This window comes from Musca domestica, unplaced genomic scaffold, assembly GCF_030504385.1.
Source record: "Musca domestica strain aabys unplaced genomic scaffold, Musca_domestica.polishedcontigs.V.1.1 8, whole genome shotgun sequence".
In the NCBI taxonomy this organism is placed as follows: domain Eukaryota; kingdom Metazoa; phylum Arthropoda; class Insecta; order Diptera; family Muscidae; genus Musca; species Musca domestica.
This window is the reverse complement of record NW_026712409.1, coordinates 16,060,133-16,080,619: the sequence shown is the minus strand read 5'-3', so window position 1 is coordinate 16,080,619 and position 20,487 is coordinate 16,060,133. Positions and strand designations below refer to the sequence as shown.

The 20,487-nt window shown below is 36.2% G+C and overlaps 2 protein-coding genes across 7 annotated transcripts in view; one reads left to right on the top strand and one right to left on the bottom strand.

Moving 5' to 3' along the window:
- Positions 1-20,487, top strand: part of LOC101890868 (myosin light chain kinase, smooth muscle) — a 137,330-nt gene that overhangs the window by 98,134 nt on the left and 18,709 nt on the right. For 5 of the 6 annotated variants that reach the window (XM_059130810.1, XM_020040070.2, XM_059130812.1 and 2 more), the window contains 4 exons: positions 4,255-4,423; positions 7,957-8,002; positions 8,061-9,398; positions 9,530-9,875. In XM_059130810.1, coding sequence (XP_058986793.1) covers positions 4,255-4,423; positions 7,957-8,002; positions 8,061-9,398; positions 9,530-9,875 — 1,899 coding nt within the window. Of the gene's footprint in view, positions 1-4,254; positions 4,424-7,956; positions 8,003-8,060; positions 9,399-9,529; positions 9,876-18,118; positions 18,203-20,487 lie in introns of those variants that run through there. The other variant, XM_020040075.2, reaches the window with a different exon arrangement.
- LOC101890694 (YqaJ-like viral recombinase) lies at positions 4,536-7,013 on the bottom strand. Its single transcript, XM_005177022.4, has 3 exons — positions 6,804-7,013; positions 6,544-6,746; positions 4,536-5,808 (listed from the first exon to the last, which is right to left on the bottom strand). Exons 1-3 carry the CDS (start codon positions 6,932-6,934, stop codon positions 4,784-4,786), a joined length of 1,359 nt encoding a protein of 452 aa, XP_005177079.1. The 5' UTR covers positions 6,935-7,013; the 3' UTR covers positions 4,536-4,783.

The window sequence follows — 20,487 nt, the reverse complement described above, 5'->3', positions numbered from 1 at the left end:
TGCTTCAAATTTCGTATTTGATGGATACTACAGCCTGTGACCGAAAATTGTCTATGCAGGTCCAGGTCTATGTATAGCCCCCTACAACGGTTCCTCCCTATATTCCGTATTTTGATGATTTTAGCTACATTGTTCATCGGAATCGTTTCTAATTTCGTATTTGAAGTTCCTAATTGGTACTACAGCCTATGACAGAAAATTGTCTATGCAGGTACAGGTCGTCGTATAAACCCCATATAACCTCCCTCCCTATTTTCGGTATTTAGATGATTTTAGCTACATTATTCACCGGATTTTTTTTGCAAGTCGTGTTTGAATATTGTAATGGCCTATGACAAAAATTGCTTATGCTGGTCCAAGTCCTCGTATAGACCCCAATGGCGACTTCCAATATTCGGTAATTTTAAGATTTTAACAGGATTTTTAATGATTTTTTTTTTGAAAATTTCCAAATGCATTCCAAATTATAGAGGGTATTTAGAGTTCCTCCCGTTCTTGAAGATTTATTTGACGTATATGCAATGGAATAAGATATTTCCAAAGAGTTCGCTAAATCCTGAAAACGGACTAAAAGTCCTGTTACCGGATATTTATATGCCGAAGACTTTGATTTCTTCGAAAAACTCTATTATTAAACAAGTAAAAAACATTAAGTTCGGCCGGGCCGAACTTTTAATGCCCTCCACCTTAGGGTAAAGGAAACATTAGAACCCGTTATGACCCACAAATACCAATTTTTAGACAAATCCGCGGAGAAATGTGGTAAAAATCATCAAAATATCGAATATATGGAGGTACCCCTACATGGGGTTATACCAAAACGAGGACCTATACATACAATGTTTCCTCAACGGAGCTAGAACCCATTATGACCAACAAATACTAATTTTTAAAAAAATCTGTGGAAAAAATGTTGCAAAACCCATCAAAATGCCGAATATTGGGAGGTACCGTTATATGGGAGCTATACCAAAACGTGGACCTATACATACAATGTTTCTCCACCGGAGCCAGAACCCATTATGACCAACAAATACCACTTTAAAAAAAAAAAATCTGTGAAAAAATGTTACAAAACCCATCAAAATACCGAATATCGGGAGGTACCGTTATATGGAGACTATAACAAAACGTGGACCTATACATACAATGTTTCGTCACACGAACTAGGACCCATTGTGACCTACAAATACCAATTTTCAGACAAATCCGTGAGAAAATGTGGCAAAAATCATCAAAATACCGAATATTGGGAGGTACCGTTATATGGGGACCATAACAAAACGTGGACCGATATATCTCATTTTCAATACCAACCATCCTAGACACAATACAAATTGTTCTGCAAAATTTTGACGCTCTACGTGAAATAATGTGAACTGTATTGTGATTTCAACGGACAGACGGACAGTCAGACATCAGACTGACAAATGGACTTAGAATTTTATGCTGGTTATGAATATATATACTTTATGGGTTCTACGACGAATATTTAGGGATTTAGGGAACGTAGAGCATATAAAAAAGACTCCTTGTCAGATTATATAGTACTATTCTATAAATAGACCACCTAGAGGTCTAGATGTCCTAATATAAGTCTTTCATAGATAGATATCCTTCTCCTTATTTCATTTTCTATCTTATATGAGAAAATCCCTTTTTTTCAAACTTCAACCCTACACCCCAAAAACTACATTTTATTGGCTGTCACTTTGTGTCATGTCTTCCTGTGCGTTTCATTTTTTGGCGGCCGGTGATTTGTACTGGCAAGCCAATCAACCAAACCAATCGACGTCACTTTTTTGTTGGCTTTTTTTCAAAACGCACACTTAGCTGCTGACGTTTGCGGTTGCTGGTTCGAAAAGCAATCGCACACAGCATCCGATAGACAGACAGACAGACCGACAACATAAGGAGCCAACGCAAAACTGGCTTCTATTGAATTTGAGCTTATATGGCATTAAAATAGCATTAAACAAATTATTAACTGTAATAAAATCATATTTTATGAATCACAATTTATTATGTTCGGCACGAAGTGGATGGACCGAAGACCAGACAGGCGGCAAATGTATAACATAAAAACATCAACGACGAAAAACTTTGTGAGCGTGATGTGTGCTCTCCACTGCGTGCCAGACTGCAATTCTTCTCGGCAACATCCCTTCTCCTCCCTCCTACACAGATTTTTCTCAAGCCTTGCCTACTCTACTGCCTGTCTCTGTGGCTGCCATAGAGATAATATCATGCACCAAAAATATGACTCTACTTTATCTATGCTTAGATGTCTGTCCTCTCTGTTTTGTGGCCTCATACAATGTCGAAATGAGTTTTGAGTTATTTGTTCACAATTTTAAAAATAAAAAACTGCAGCAATGCTTTCCGTTTTTTTTTTTTTTTTTTCTACGAATTTTGCATATGGTCGGGTATATCAGCGTTAGGCGAAGGCTTTAAGATTAGATCATGTGTAGTCTAAGTAAAATTATTGCATAAAATTTGATCAAAGATTTGAATTTTTATATTGCTCCGTTCTGACGAAGTTTATGGAAGGGGGAGAATGAAACAAAAGAATGTAATTTTACTATGGAAGAGATTATGTATTGCTCAAAAAATCGACTAGTTTTGCAAAAACAAACAAACAAATAAAAATACTGTAAGTACGGCCGGGCCGAACGGCCTTTGAATACCACCATTTGAAACGAAATTGGCAATTTTCAAATTTCAGAATTTTTAAAAATTCTGTTAAAATCTTAAAACTACCAAATGTAGCCGTTATATTAGGGTCTAAACAACGACGGGGACCTGCATAGACAACTTTTGTCTTATTCAAATGCGAAGCTTGAAAAAAAAATCGGTAAATAATGTAGATAAAATAATCAATATAGGGAGATACTATTATATGGGGGCTATACCAAAATAACGACCTGCACAGACATTTTTCTGACTTAGGTGACAGTATCCATTACTATCTTCAAATACCAAATTTGAAACAATTCCGGTGAATAATGTCGCTAAAATCATCAAAATACCGAATATCGGTAGGTACCGTTATATGGGGGCTATACGAAGACGTGGATCTGCACAGACAGTCTCCTAACATGGGCTGAGGTATCCATTACGAGCCTCAAAAACCAAATTTGAAACAATTCCAATGAAAAATGTCCTTAAAATCATCAAAATACCGAATATCGGCAGGTAACGTTATATGGGGGCTATACGAAGACGTGGACCTGCACAGACAGAGGTACTATTATATAGGGCCTATACCAAAATGACGACCTGCACAGTTATTTTTCTGCCTTAGGCTGCTGTATCCATTACGAGCTTCAAATACAAAATTTTAAACAATTCCGGCGAATAATGTCGCCAAAATCATCAAAATATAGGCAGGTACCGTTATATGAGGGCTATACGAAGACGTGGACTTGCAAGAAAATTTTCTGTATTAGGCTATAATATCCATTACGAACTTCAAATACCAAATTTGAAATAATTCCGATGAATAATGTCGCTAAAATCATCAAAATACCGAATATCGGCAGGTAACGTTACATGGGAGCTATACGAAGACGTGGACTTGCACAGAAAATTTTCTGTCTTAGGCTGTAGTATCCATTATGATACCAAATTTGAAACAATTCCGGTGAAAAATGTCGCTAAAATCGCCAAAATATCGAATATCGGGAGGTAACGTTGTATGGGGGCTATACGAAGACGTGGACTTGCACAGAAAATTTTCTGTCTTAGGCTGTAGTATCCATTATGAGCTTCAAATACCAAATTTGAAACAATTCCGGTGCAAAATGTCGCTAAAATCGCCAAAATATCGAATATCGGGAGGTTCCGTTATGTGGAGGCTATACCAAAATGTGAACCTACACGGCCCATTTTCAATATCAAAATTCCTGCAGACATAACATACAGTTGATTAAAATTTTATTAACCTACTTCATTTCGTTCGGAAGCTAGAGTTATTTTCACAGAGGGATAGACGGACAGACATTGCTAAATCGACATAGAATTTTATGCTGATCAAGAATATATATACTTTGTGAGTTCTAAAATGTATATTTCGAGGTGTTACAAACGGAATGACAAACTTAATATACCCTCCATACCATGGTGGAGGGTATAAAAATCCGTTATCGTAGTAAAAACTTTAACATTCTTGCAGTTCTGGAACAGACCATAGATATCATATATAAAAAACACTTCAACGCATATTTCACTTTCAAACATTTTATTTTGTTTCAGCCTGAATATTATAAAGACGCTCCACATTTCCGACGCATTGGTGAAGGCCCTGAATATCGTTTGGAAATACCATATGCCAAATTGGATTTTACCGGCACTTATTCTGTTATTGCCAGCAATTGTCATGGCGAAACAAAGGCTGTAATTTCATTGCAAATATTTGCCAAAGGTAAGTTATTAATAATTTTTTTTTTTTTTTTTCTTTTAAAAAATTACCCACACATACAAGTCTGGTGGGGAACAACTTTCCACTCATTTAAAAGATAAAAACATGGAAGTGGTGGGTTTTAAAACACAATTTTATTTATGTTTCCTATCTAATAAAAAGAGGCGATGAAAATGATTGTTTGGGATTTAGCTGGATACAGAACATTTTAGGTGTAAAGATAGTGAACCAACAAATACTCACGTTTTTCTTTCGCCCAACTTTCTGTATTGGATTCCCATATTATGATTTTGTGTGAGTGTGCGTACTCTAAATTATTTTACAATAATGCAAACAAATGACTAATTTTTATATTCCTTTAAATTAAAAATAAATCTTTGCCAAACGTGGAAATACCACCTCTTTCCAAAAATCTTCGGCTGCACTCAGTAAACTTGCCACAAATTCCATATCGGCTTGGACCCAAACATAATGTAAAGCTCCATTGGTATCAAAGGTGGGACTGAGGACACAATACAAAGCCTTGGTCACATTCGCTGTGTACATTTGTATTTGTATCTGGGCCATATATTTGGGGGCAATTGTTTCCCGACCCTCTAGGTATTTTTCAAATTCTTCATCTGTTTTGGGTGCTTTAATTTCCACAATATGATCATCCGTAATGCCATCCGGAGAGGCACATATATATGGATAACTTTCACTGATCAGCAGGCCGCATTCATGATAGGTTTTATTTTCCAGTTTCTCAGTCTGTTTCAATATGAAACGTTTGTGTTGTTTCATTTGTTGTTTATCCTCAACGTTGAAATCACGATTTTTACAAAACAGTGCCTCCAAAATCTGTTCATCTTCAATGGTATCTTTACGCGAGGCAATGCGATGTATCAGAGAACAACGTAGTCGCATGTATTGCGTCTCCAGCCAAAGGGAACTTTTATAGCAATTTTTTGAGATGGCAGCAACCCGATCAAATATCCCCTGTTTGCATTGTTCTTCCATGTATTGCAGAAATGTATTGGCATCTTTTATGCCATTATTTGTGGAATCCAAGAGGGTATGATGTATGTAAATGGGTTCGAATTCTTCGGTCACTCCTCTAAAATGTCGATATAAGGCTGCATCTTTCAAATCTTGTCCCTCCATTTCATCTAAAACAGCCTCTAGGAAGGCAGCACCTTCGACATCTGTTACAGCAGCCGCTTCTACATCACATTCCATGCGCAACTCTTCACAGGCAAAGATGTCACGTAGCCTCAGTGATTCTAAGCGACCTTCTTCCATGAGAGATTCTGTTTCATGACCCCAAAAGTCATGAACAATGGGGGTATCTGTGTCGGTACTTTTACGATGTAACCAAAATATTAGGGTCAGGATGTGAGGACATGATTCTGTTGAAGAAAAAGGAAACAATAAGAAAATTATAAGAACTTCTTTAGTTACTTTATGAGAATAGAATATAAATGAAACTAAAGACTAACTTTTTATGCTCGGCAATTTTAGAGAAATCCATCCATTTAAAATAGGTTATAGGAAGAAAGTTGGAAATAATAGATTTTAGCAAAGTCCGACATAGAATATTGCCATGGTCAAGATAATATATTCTTGATGAAAATGGAAATTGTCACCCACAACTTAAAAGCGGTTAGGAAAATGTGAGGAGTGTATCGTTATTTAAGTGTTTCATATTCATTGATAATAGAAAATTTGCTTCAGCACGTTCCTCTGTATCAACAATGTTGTGGAGGGGCCTTTCCATCTATGATATGTTGTATTTTAAACGTTCGGAAACAATTTCGCTTTCCTCTGTATCAACAATGTTGTGCAGGGGCCTTTCCATCAATGAAATGTTGAATTCTAAACGTTCGGAAACAATTTCCCAAAACCTTAAGTTGGAACCCTTTTTAATGATGCCACCATAAAACAGTTGGATTTGTGAACTACAGTTGTCTCAAAATACTGGTAGTTTTCTACTAAATTTCCAAAAATTTCGAGCACTCCATGCAACATAATTTATTGTCAACAATATCTGGATTTGTGAACTACTCGGGTCCCGATATACTGATAGTTTTCTACTAATAAATTCATACTAAATTATTTGTTTCCTTATCATAATGGCTACCTACCCTTTCCCAAGCACCGGTCACACACTGATTCCGTAATAGCTTGTTTTTTGGTATCAACTTTAATGCTAACACGCACATGTCCCTCCACCCGGGAAGCCAATGCTGTTGCGGCGGGAAACACCAATGCCTTGACATCAGTCTCTTCCGCCAGACGGCGTATCTGCACGTAATCCACACGTAGATCAGCATCTTGCGTCTGTTGCCTAACGAAAACAGAGAATTTCGATGAGAAATCACAGTCAAAATATTATTTTATTTACCTCGTCAGATTCTGTTGACCCTTGGCTACTTTTGCTATGAAATCGAACACCGTTTGACTATTTACGGTTGGTAAATTGTTTATATCGGCCTTGCGGAACCCCGGTTCCAAATCAACGTGCATTATAATCATTTTGTTCGAATTTTTTTGGGGTTTTAATGTTTATTTGTAGAATCAAACAAATTGTAAAAATAAGCCGTCAATTAGTGATGGCAAACAAATGTGAGGCATTTCGATTACATAATATCGAGACGTTGCCAACTAACAACAATCAGTTATCGATATAATTGTTGTTCATATTCGGTTCATGTCATTGTTTATATCATGCTCTCACGGGCTATTGCTCAAAATTGTGTGTTCTCAGAAATACGTGCACGAAACGTTGGAGGAGAGAAATATTAAAGAGGAATTTGTAATTTAAAGGGATGAGAGAGCGTGGAGTACAGCAAAGACAGGGAGAGAGAATGAGAGATATAAATATAAGTGTCAAGAATTTTATACAGTGGTTACTGCAAAGAACTGTTTATCATTCACAAAAAGAAATGACCAAACGAACGAACAAAAGAATCTAGTGAATTATGTTATTATTAATGTCTTACTTTAGCAAATCTGTAGAACATTTTATTTGAAGAAAACATGGACTGTAATACATTTCCCATCTGGAGAAATGATTGTTCATTCACTTACGTTTATCTGGTTTAGCTGAATTGCTTGTGGTTTGTGTCTGTAATAGACACACCAATTAATTTTTAGTCAATCCCGGCACACATACCACAAGCATGAGTTGCCAACTACAATTAAACAGTATTTCTTTATCTTAGGTACAGAGTTGTATTTTGATTATAAGTAGTCACTATAATGTTGTTTGTAGGATTTAATTTTAAATAACATGTAGATGTACCGCGCATCAATTAACGTAGTATTAATAACAAAAGAAACATAAATATTAAAAATTAAATAATATTCTCAAAAAAAAAAAAATACTCCTAATTTTTTTTGAAAAATTTCAATAAAATGTTGGAGCGAATAGCCCCTAAAAGTATGCTAAAAATTCCAACCGAGTTACCCTATCAGTTATTAATTTCAGGTTCTCAGTAAAAATCCTACTATTTTCAAATGTCTTAATCCATTTTTTGTCCCCTTTCTCCTTACAGACATACTCAATCAAAAACAAATGGAGAAGGGATCAATACGACATGGGTAGGTACTTCAATACGCCCTCCGCTGCAACATGAATAATTTCTAATCCCCTTTTCAGAAACGTTGAAACTTTGCCACGCTTTATACGCTCCCTGAGAAATCTTCGCTGCTGTGATGGTGATGCCATAACTCTGGAAGCCCATGTGGAAGGTTTGCCCGAACCAATTATCATATGGGAAAAGGATGGACGTGTACTGCCCAGTGGCAAGGATTATGATATGACTTATGATGGCATTAAGGCCACGCTGCGTATACCGCGCATCTATCCCGAGGATGAGGGTGAATATACCTGTGTGGCAAAGAACAACATTGGCAGGAATCTGTCATCGGCCTGCATAATTGTTGATGTGCCCGAGGAAAAGGAGAATATGGTCAACCGCCAATTGTCACGTCCGGCTGCCTTGCTCTCCACTTCTTCGACACCATTGTCTACGCCACGCTCCACACCTGTGCGCAGTTTTTCGCCTTCACGACGTTTGTCGTATCGTAGTTCGGGTATTGAAATAAACGACAGTCGCCGTAGTTATCATGAGTTGCATTTGCCCATATCTGCACCGAAATTCTTGGCCATTCCAAACAGTCGAGTGGTCGAAGAGGGTGACAGTGTACGCTTCCAGTGTGCCATTGGTGGCCATCCAACGCCATGGGCCACCTGGGATAAGGATGGTTTAATTGTAACACCCACGGGACGCATAAGAGTCAAAGAGGTGGATGATTTGCGTTACTTGGAAATAGAAGATGTCAGCTTTGACGATGCTGGCCTTTATCGTGTGACCTTGGAAAATGATTATGGTCGCATTGAGGCCACGGCCCGTTTGGATGTTATACGCAGTTCACGTTATTCCAAATCCCCTTCGGGTAGAAGTATAAGAGCCTCATCCTCACGACGCAATGCCTATTTGCATAGACGCATAATGGGTCCCTCAACGGCCATTGGAGGCCGCATGGCCCTGGCTGCAGGCTTTAGAGGCTCCTCCGTACCTTCGTGTAAATTCTATCACAATGGCCAGGAATTGGTGGCCAACGAAAGGATACACATGCAACTTTTGGAAAATGAGGGCGAGGTATTCCTGGTCATCGATTCGGTTACCAAGGAGGATGAGGGCATTTATTGTTGTGTTATTGAGGGTGAGGACCATGAACCGATTGTAACCTCAACTGTGGTTGAATTTCTGCCAAGTGAAACCAATGGCGACATCGATGACGGCAGTTGTGGTGACATACGCACCAGCGCCAGCATTGAAACCATTTGTAAAATCGTTAAACCACTGCCAGATGCGGTGGACTGCAGCGAAGGTGAAATCATTGATTTGTGCTTTGAATTGGAATGCAACCAGCCCTACAGCTACACATGGAGCCGCAACGGTGAACTCATCAAAGACTCTGAAGATGTCAAGTAAGTCAACCGCAGCAGTAACAACAACTTGCCAAGCCAGTGCATTGCATCGATTAACTTTGTTTTGTTGTTTCTTTTTCTCTCTCTCTCTCTCTCTCCCTCTCCCACCATCCACCATTTGCATTTTCCAGTTACATTGATCATGGGAACGGTTTATTGTGTTTACGTCTGTTCGATGCCTTCGATTTGGACTCCGGCCTCTATACCTGCCACATTACCAGTCAAGATGGTGTTCAGTGCTCCACATCGACCAGCCTGAACATTGAACGCCGCGGAGAGCAGTCATCGATGGCCGAGATCGACAGCCTGACCATACTCAAGTCACCTTTACCTGTTCTAGTAACCGACACAACAACGCGAGCAACATTTTGTGCTCGTGTCTATCCCAGCGATGCCCGCGTTACATGGTATGTGTGCGGTCAGCCGGTCAATGAAAACCCCAATGATGATGATGGCGATGATTCATGCCAATTTACGGTGAGTTTCTTTTTTTTACGTTCCAGTTTATTTCTGGTTTGCAGCCAACTTTAATATGCCCTGCATATTGATGGGCTACAGAAATAGCCCGTACAAAGCCACTTCTTGGAATTTGTAGTAGTGACGACATTCCGCCATTTGTTATGGGGAAATCTGAAATATATTTTTTGTTGTCGTGATATGTGACGACATGTGAACGTCATTAATAATGGGTCACCCTATAAGTGGTAATTCCGATTGGGTAGAAGTATTTCTGTTGAAATGAGACACAATTATACCCAGAGAAGAAAAAAATCTCCAGCCCCGGCCGAAGGCCCCTTACTTACAAAAAGTATTGAATTTAGAAAACTTTGATTCGCGTTAGCCCGTGTGGGACATACCCAGAGGAGAAAATCTCAAGCCCCGGTCGAAGGCCGGCTATTTACAAAAAGTGTCAAATTTAGAAAACTTTGGTTCGCTTTAGCCTTTGTGGGACATACCCAGAGGAGAACATCTAAAGCCCCGACCGAAAGTCGGCTACTTACAACAACTGTTAAGTTTAAAAAAAAACTTTAGTTAGCGTAGCTGGTTGAAGAGATTATCTCTGGACCCGAAAAAGGTATTATCACAAATTGTAGCATTTTGGAAAGGTAAGAGTGTCAGGAATAATTTGGCGTCAATTTCGTTGACCCCCATAGTAGACCCTTTTTCGAATTTTCGAGGTTTTTATAAAAAATCCGGGTCCAAAAAATAAATTATTTAACTATAACTTTCGAACCGCTTAAAAATTACCCCATCATGTGACCACTTGTTGGATAGATATTTTCATAAGCTTTCAAACCTATTTATACCTATATTGTCTATATCGGGTAAGTGGATCCAGGTTCTGTCCGGGCTTTTAACCCGGACTTTTGGGTCAAAAATCGGGAGTCCCGGGTCTGTCCCCCAAGAAAAAAAAATAGTTTCCCGGAAGCAGGGTAAAAATAACTACCTCTGGAAAAAATTTCGAAAAAATCGAAGAGTTTTTACTAAATTAGAGTTTGTTAGGTTACCCTAGAATTTGTAGCAATTGTTGCGAACTGTTACTGAAAGTAGTCTGTTAACACAAAAGATCTGCGAAAGAAAGTGATCCGAGAGAACCAGTTTGACACAAATTGTTTTGATTTTGGCAAAACAGCTGATTCCTTGCAAGTTTTTGCAGGTATTCCGTTTGTTTATTTTTCACAGTTTTCTTGCAAAAGAAAATAAAACTACCTCACTCTCCCAGAATATGAAAAATTATTCAAAATTGTAAAAATTGTTTAAAAAAGCTTAACCTACCACCTCCAATTGACTTCATACATGGTAGATGAATACAGGTAGTCACAGCAGCAGCAGCTGGGACAATGAACTGTCAAACCAATTTTGAAATTGAAATTTTTGAATGAAAAATTATTAAAATTTGTAGAAATAGTTAAAAAAAGTGCATATTATAATAACCTCCGATTGGCGTCGTATAGGAAAACAAATACAAATCTACTTATTTTTGAAAAAACATTTAAAATTTTTTGACATATCAATGTTTCCGAGCGTTCTTCTGCCATGACGTCATATAGGAAAATATACACACACCTACTTTTTTCTGAGAAAAAAAAAAAACATTTAACATTTTTTGACACATCAATATTTCCAAGTGTTGATGCATCTACCTAAATTTTTCTAACATGGCCTACAACAATGTCAAGAATTTTAAAATATTTTTCAAATATAAGTATATTTCTATATGTTATACGACGTCAATCGGAAGTTATTATAATACGCATTTTTCAATTTTTTTTAAAAATTTTAATAATTTTTCATTAAACATTTTCAATTCCAAAATCGGTTTGACAGTTAATTGTCCCAGCAGTTGTGTCCATGCGACTACGTGTATTCTTCTACCATGGGCCTATACGTCAATTAATATCCACTATATTTATGAATACGTTTACGTAACGTATACGTTATGGAATTGACACTTGAAATCTATTAGATTTTAGTAGTCTAAACGTTCTTTAAGGCTTCAAAAAACTTGTCATATTTATATTTAGACGCCTTCTTGTGAAACCCTCTAGAAGTCTCCAGGGAAATTGTACACATTAATGTAGGGTATCCAATCGGAAGTTTTAGCTAATTGTTATTATAACTTAAACAACAAAACTGTCAATTCACGCTTCCTCACGTCGTAGTGTATTTGTCACACATAATTGTTTGTTTACAAGCGCCAAAAGACAAACCAAGTTAATCAAACCTTGAGTCATAGCGTTGCTAATAACACCGGAGCATCATAAACGCAAGCTCCGTCATGTCTTTTTTTTTTGAGTTGGTCCAACAAGATACACGTTACAACAAATCGACTAACAACAAATGTGTGAGAATAAATGATGAAATACGAGAAAGAGAGTGGAGGAGAGGGCGAGGGTAATGACGTTAAATGAAAACACTTAATTTAGCCAGCCAAGTGAATAAAACCACAAAGAGTTTATAAATAATAAGTGTGAATGGCATAATAGGTGTGTTTTTTATAAAGAGAATAAGTTTTTGAATATCCATAAATTGACAGGTAAAGTTTACAGAAAAGTGATTTTTAGGAGAAAAAAGGCCTATAGGTGAGAATACATAAAACGCTTTTTTGGTCGGCTTAAGTCATCGCCTGGCTTCTTCATAGAGGAACATAGGAGTTTTAGGTTAACTTAGTTCGATTTATGCCCTAAGCTCCTTTTCTTCTTCTTCTTTTCCGATGAAGCCAGCCCATGGCAGAAGAATACAGGTAGATGCATCAACGCTTGGGAGCATTGATATGTTAAAAAAAATTTAATGTTTTTTTTTCAAATAGAAGTAGATTTTTATATGTTTTCTTATACTACGTCAGTCGGAGGCTATTATAATTCGCGTTTTTCAGAAATTTTTTAGAAATTTAAATAATTTTTCATTTAACATTTTCAATTCCAAAATTGGTTTGACAGTTCATAGTCCCAGCAGCTGTGTCGACGCGTCTACCAATATTCTTCTACCATGAGCCAGCCAATGACTTAAGCCAGTCAAAATAGCGTTTTAAGTTTATTATGGATTTATTCAACCGGGTTTATAGAGTATTTACCCAAACAAAATCCAATGGAAATAACAGAATTTAATTGTTATACCCTCCACCATACATAATAGGAGGGTATATAAGGTTCGTCATTTCGTGTATAACTCACGGAAATAAAAATTTTAGATATACAAAGTATATATTCCTGACCAGCGTATAATTCTAAGACGATTTAACCCTGTCCGTCTATCCGCATGTTAACGCTAGAGTCAAAACGAATAAAGATAGGAAGCCAACATATCACAGATCAGTCTTTTATCTGCAGGCAGGTCAAATTCGAAGATGGACTATATCGGTCCTCGATATCGTATAGCCCCCATATAACGGTACCCCCGGTATTTTAATAATTGTAGCCAAATTTTTCAATGAAATTGTTCGAAAAATCCACAAAAGGAGTTCCTTCTATGTACTTTACCCCCTGGCATAGTATTGTCTGTATAGTTCCACGAAATTGTATAACCCTCAATTACGGTACATCCCGATATTCGGGTTTTTGATTTTTTTAGCTATATTTTTTCAATGGAATTGTCTACAAATCCATACTAGAAGTTCTTTCTATGAACTTTACCCCCTGGAAGAGAAAGGTCTATATAGGTACACGATATCGTATAGCCCACATACAAAGGTACTCCCGATATTCGATATTTCGACGATTTTAGGGACATTTTTCATCGGAGTTGTTTCAAATTACGTATTCAGAATTCGTAATGGGTACTACAGCCTATGACAAAAAAAAAATGTGTATGCAGGCCCACATCTTCGTATAGCCTCCATATAACGGTACCTCCCAATATTCGGTATTTTAATCATTTTAGCGACATTATTCACCAGAGCTTTTTTAAATTTCGTATTTGAAGTTTTTAATAGGTACTACAGTCTATGACAGAATTTTGTCTATGCAGGTTAAGGTCTTCGTAAAAGCTCCATATATTAGTACCTCCCTATATTTGGTATTATTACGATTTTAGGGACATTATTTACCGGAGTTGTTTCAAATTTCGTATTCAGAGTTCGTAATAGGAACTACAATCTATGACAGAAAATTGTGTATGCTGGCCCACTTCTTCGTATAGCCTCCATATACCCGAACGCCCCGATATACGGTATTTTGACGATTTTAGGGAGATTATTCACCGGAGTTGTTAGAAATTTTGTATTTGAAATTTCTAATAGTTACTACAGACTGTGCCAGAAAATTGTCTATGTAGGTCCAGGTCTTCGTATAATGCCCATATAACGGCACCTTCCTATATTCGGTATTTTGACGATTTTAGGTACAATATTCACCGGATTTTTTTTTTTCAAATTTGGTGTTTGAAGTTCGTAATGGGTACTACAGCCTGTGACAGAAAGGTAGGACCAGGTCTTTGTATAGCCCCGATATAAATGCACCTCCCTATGTTGCCTATACAGGTCCACGTCTTCGTGTAGGCACTAAAGTAACGGCTATAGTCCGTATTTTTAAGATTTCAACAGAATTTTTAATGTTTTTTTTTTTTTTTTTTTGAAATTCCAAATTCGTTCCAACTGGTGGAGGGTATTCAATGTTCGGTACGACCGAATTTAGCGCAATTAAGCTGGCTTCTTCGGAAATGAACAAAGGAGCCTAGGGCAAAAATCGAACTAAGTTAACCCAAAACTCCTTTGTTCCTCTACGAAGGAGCCAGCCAATGACTTGAGTCAACCAAATAAGCGCTTTATGTATTCCCATTTGTTTTTTTTATTTTTATAAAAATTTAATTTTTTTGGGGTAATTTGGGCTCTCTGATGTCAAATATTTACTCAGAAAAATTTTCCGATTTTTTGTTTTCATTTTTTTATTTTTTTACTTATTTATTTATTTATTCATTTTTTTTTTCTTTCTTTGAAAAATAGTGTTTTACTCGCAAAATCGACGGAGTAGCGAAATGTTTTAAAAATATTGTGTTTTGTTTCCTCCTCTATTTAAAACCACACTATTACCACTTGTGCATACCCATACAAGCTGTCATTTCTGGGCTTTTGTTAATAAAAACGCATTGTGCCGATGAAAAAAATAAAGAAAAAACTGTAACTCAAAAAACAAATTTTTATTAAACGACATTCATTCATTCATGGTTCAAGTGTAAGAGATCAGCCCTCTCAAAACGAAGACCACAATGAAGAAAATGAGAAAGAAAATAAAAATAATAAAACCAAAACGCTCAAACCCCCCACAACAACAATGGCGCGACACATGAAGCTCAAAAATATGTATTTCAAAACTTGATCTTTGGTAAATCAACATTTTGAAAATTCAGCGGCAATCAGTACTAAAAGTTGCGGTAACGCGAACGGCTCGATGTTTAATTTTTCGTGATAATCGATAAATTGAATTAATGCAGCTAATAAAGCTACATTAATAAATAAACAAATAAAAAAATTATCAAAAAAGAAAATACAACAATACCGAAAAAAATGGTTAAAGTAAGATCATTATTCAAAAAATGAAAATGAGAACAAACAAAAATAGATAAAAAAGATATGCACAAAGTACATAAATTATATTAAAAAATATATACGTTTATGTGCAGATGTATGTTTTGTATTAAAGATCTCAACACTTGCCGGTGTACATTAGATTTTGCCCTGTTATCAGTCATCTGTTTTTTTTTTGTTAAAAAACAATTTAAAGATTAAGATAAAAATAAAGAGAACAAAAAATTTGCGTTTATCTAAGACAAACTAACGACGACGACCCTGTCAAAATATATAATTGATCATTGTCATTATTGTCATATGAACAAGTGAACTATTTACTCTGTGACTCTTCTCTCTCTCACTCTCTGTCTCCATTGATAGGCCTTTGAGTGCGGCAAACTTTTTCCCAAGAAAGTGTTCTGTTTACATTAATTGTTCTCTTTGTGAGTGTTATTAACACTGGGCAACAAAATGTTACAAATCATCAATGAATGGATATAAGTGGATACAATTAATAGGTGTTGCATTTACCACAGCTCATCATCAGATTAGTTGTCAAATTATTGGTCTGTCCCAGAACTGCAAGAATGTAAAAGTTTTTATTACGATAACCGATTTTCCCTTTATGATATCGAAAAAAAATGCAAAAAATAGAAGATTCTTGCAAGTTCTGGAACAGAGCATATATGTTATGATTAAAATCGCTGTCAAAAAAATAAACAAAAAACATGTAAAAAGCTGTAAGTTCGCCCGGCCTTAAAACTTTGAATACCCTCCGCAATTTGCAACGAATTTGACAATAAAAAATGACAAAATGACAAAATAAAAATGCAATCAATTAAAAATTCTGTTAAAACCTTATAAAAACCAAATGTAGCCGTTATATTAGGGTCTATACGACGACGTGGATCTGCATAGGCAACTTTTGTCATAAGCCATTACAACATTCTAATGCGAATCTTAAAGAAAATAAAACCATCAAAATGCCGAATATGGGGGCTATACGAAGACGTGGACCTACACAGACAATTCCCTGCCATAGGCTTTGGTATCAATTACGAACTTCAAATATCAAATTTGAAACAATTCCTGTGAATAATGTCGCTAAAATCATCAAAATACCAAATATCTTGAGGTACCATTATATAGGGGCTATACGAAGACGTGGACCTGCACAGGCAATTTTCTGTCATGGAATGTAGCATCCATTACGAACTTCAAATATCTAATTAGAAACAATTCCGGTGAATAATGTCGTTAAAATCATCAAAATACGGAAAATTGTGAGGTAGTATTATATTGAGGCTATACGAAGACGTGGATCTGCACAGACAATTCCCCGCCATAGGCTTTGGTATCAATTACGAACTTCAAATACCAAATTTGAAACAAGTCCGGTGAATAATGTCGCTCAAATCATCAAAATACCAAATATCTGGAGGTACCATTATATAGGGGCTATACAAAGACGTGGACCTGCACAGACAATTTTCTGTCATAGGATGTAGCATCCATTACGAACTTCAAATACCAAATTTGAAACTATTCCGGTGTATAATGTCGCTCAAATCATCAAAATACCAAATATCTGGAGGTACCATTATATAGGGGCTATACGAAAGACGTGGACCGGCACAAACAATTTTCTGTCTTAGGCTGTAGTATCCATTACGAACTCCAAATATCAAATTTGAAGCAATTCCGTTGAATAATGTCGCTTAAATCACCAAAATACCGAAAATAGGGAGGTACCATTATATGGAGGCTATACCAAAACGTTGAACTACATGGCCCATTTTCAATACCCAAAGTCCTGCAGACATAATATACATTTGAGTAAAATTTTATCAACCTACTTCATTTCGTTCGGAAGCTAGAGTGATTTCCATAGTCCGACGGGCATCGCTAAATCGACATAGAATTTGATGTTGATCAAGAATATGTATACGTTGTGTGGTCTAAAATTCATATATATATCGAGGTGTTGCAAATGGAATGACAAACTTAATATACCCTTCATACAATTTTGTAAAAACTGTTAAAAATGCATATCATAACAACCTCCGATTGGCGTCATGTAGGAAAACATATGCAAATCTACTTATTTTTGAAGGAACTTTTAAACATTTTTGAAATAGCAATGCTCCCAAGTGTCGATGCATCTACCTGTATTCTTCCACCATAAATACCTTTGGCGTCGTATAAAAACTTAAAAAAACTCTATTTGTTTCTCAAAAAAAAAATCATTTTAAAAATGTTGACATATAAATGTATCTAAACGTTGATGCATCTACTTGTATTCATGAGAGGACCAATCTGATTCTAAAAAATACTTTCCCGATCGTATCAAATTATTTTTCTGTTACCCAGTGTATGGAGAGAAAACTATTCAAGAATATGGCAATAATCTATTTAAATTTCTCTCAAGTGGAGAATAACTGTTATTCCACACTTTACTTTCATGCGCTCGTCGAATCCCCACCAATATAAACAGAGAACAATTCTTAAACGCTATGCTCTTCATATCTCACCACGTCAAGTGAGCAGTCGTGCGGCGTTCATGTGTAATAAATAAGTGCTAAACTTATTAGTTTGTATCTGAAAATAGTCTATAAAACTGTCTGTCAGGCCTGACCGAGGTGGAGCTCCAGGTTTAGTTTGTCGGTTAGTTGTGTTTTAAATTCGACTTGTAATTGATTTTCAAATTTAGTTCAGCGCCAATTTCTCAAACGTTCAGTGTTCTTTGCAATTGCCGAGCGACGTCAAAGTCTTGGCTGTCTTGGCGAAACGAAACGAAAAGGCAAGCGACGGGTTAATATTTTTTTATTTGTGGCGTGGTGACAAACAATCGAAAAAAATGAAATAAATTCAAATTTATTTATTTAATAACAATTATTATTGTTTCGTGTCATCTACTGCACTGACAGTCGTTGTCCGGGGTGTTGTGAAATTTTAGATTGACTTAATTATTTTGGTTGTCCACATTCGGATTTTTTGCTGCTTTCCTTTGACTGACGGATCGGTTTTTTCTCCTTCCTTTTCGTTGTGTGCTATCGAATTTCGTACATATTTATTGTTGTGGTATTGTTGTTCGTTTTTATTATTTTCGGTGATTTAATTGTGTACATATAATTGTTGTTGTTTTTAAAAATGGTTGTTTTATTAAAAAAAAAAAAAGAAAAATATGTGAATTTAGGCCGAAAAATTAAACAAAAAATCCAAAATAAAATTAAATACAAAAATGCTGATCCATATTTTAATTGCTATTATTGGATATTGATTACACAGTGCAACACTTTTTAATGAAATATTTAATTTTTAAAGAGTCAAAAAAATAAGTAAAAGACGCAAAACAATCCAAATGATTATAAAATTAAAACAAAACTGAAAATAAAAACTGTTGAGCCTATTTTTGAAGGATTAGTAGAGATATAAAGCCTGCATTACAAAATCTAACCTATGTTTTCCCCATAGTTAAATTTACTGGGATTATCCATTATAAGGGTCAAACGGCTGCCTGATATAACATCTTGGATTTTTAAGGCTATTTTTTGAAGAATTATTTGATCATGAATTTTGGACTTTTAACAATATTTTCTTGGATTAGAGGTTATATGAACGTGGATATTTTAAATATATATTTTTTTTTTAAATTGATAAAGTAAAAGTGGTGATTATTATCGTAGATTTTTATACCCTCCACCATATATAGTATGGAGGGTATAGTAAGATCGTAATTCCTCATCAAAATAATAATTTAATAATAATAATTTGATGAGCGTAAAATTCTAAGACGACTTAGCCCTGTCCGTCCCTCCGTCTTTTGTAATCACGCTACAGTAAAAACGAATTAAGATAGAAAGCTAAAATTTTGCACAGATCAGTCTTTTGTCTACAGGCAGGTCAAGTTCGAAGATAGGCTATATCGGTCCACGATATTGTATAGCCCTCATATAGCGGTACCCCCCCGATATTTAGTATGTTGATCATTTTACCCACATTTTTCAATGGAATTGTCTGAAATTCCACACAAGGAGTTCCTAGTCAGTGCTTTGTCTTCTGGAAGATAATTATCTATACATCGCATCGGCTATATCGTATAGCCCCCATATAACGGTACCCCCCGATATTCGGCATTTTTAAGATTTTAACAGAATTTTTAATTAATTTTATTTTATTTTATTTTTTTTTTTGAAAATTTCCTAATTCAATCCAAATGGTGGAGGGTTTTCAATGTTTCGGTCCGGTCCGGCCTGTCCGTCTGTCTGTTGTAATCACGAACGAATTGAGATAGAAGGCTAAAATTTTGCATACATGCATAGTTAACCAGTAGGCAGGTTATGTTCGTAAATGACCATGTCGGTCCACGTTTCCGTATAGCCCCCATATAACGGTACCTCCCGATATTCGGTATTTTCATGATTTTAGCGACATTATTTGCGGAATTATTTAAAATTTCGTATTTAAAGTTCGTACTACAGCCTATGACAAAACATTTTATATGCAGGTCCAAGTCTTCGTATATATAGCCTCCATATAACAGTACCTCCCGATACTCGGTATTTGGACGATTTCAGCAACATTATACACCGGAAATTTGGTATTTGAAGTTCGTTTTGGGTACTACATCCTATGACAAAATTTTTTATATGCAGGTCCACGTCTTCGTATAGCCCCCATATAACGGTACCCCCCGATACTCGGTATTTTTACGATTTCAGCATCATTATACACCGGAATCGTTTCAAATTTCCTACTGGAAGTTCCTAATGGGTACTACAGCCTATGACAGAAATTTTTGTATGTATAGCCCACATATAACGATACCTCCCGATATTCGGTATTTTTAGGGTTTCAGCAACATTATTCACCGGAATTGTTTCAAATTTCCTACTGGAAGATCCTAATGCGTACTACAACCTAAGAAAAGTGTCTGTGCTGGTCCACGTCTTCGGTACCTCCCGATACTCCGTATTGTCATGATTTTTGAGATATTATTCACCGTAATTGTAACAAATTTCGTATTTGAAGTTCGTAATGGGCACTACAGCCTATGACAAAAAATTTCGTATACAGGTCCACGTC

Excerpts from the sequence above, each read along its gene's own strand:
- LOC101890694 (XM_005177022.4), bottom strand. The coding sequence starts at position 6,934 with ATGATTATAATGCACGTTGATTTGGAACCGGGGTTCCGCAAGGCCGAT. Across the intron at positions 6,747-6,803 it reads GGTCAACAGAATCTGACGAG|GCAACAGACGCAAGATGCTG; the intron begins GTAAATAAAATA and ends TGTTTTCGTTAG. Across the intron at positions 5,809-6,543 it reads TGACCGGTGCTTGGGAAAGG|AATCATGTCCTCACATCCTG; the intron begins GTAGGTAGCCAT and ends TTTCTTCAACAG.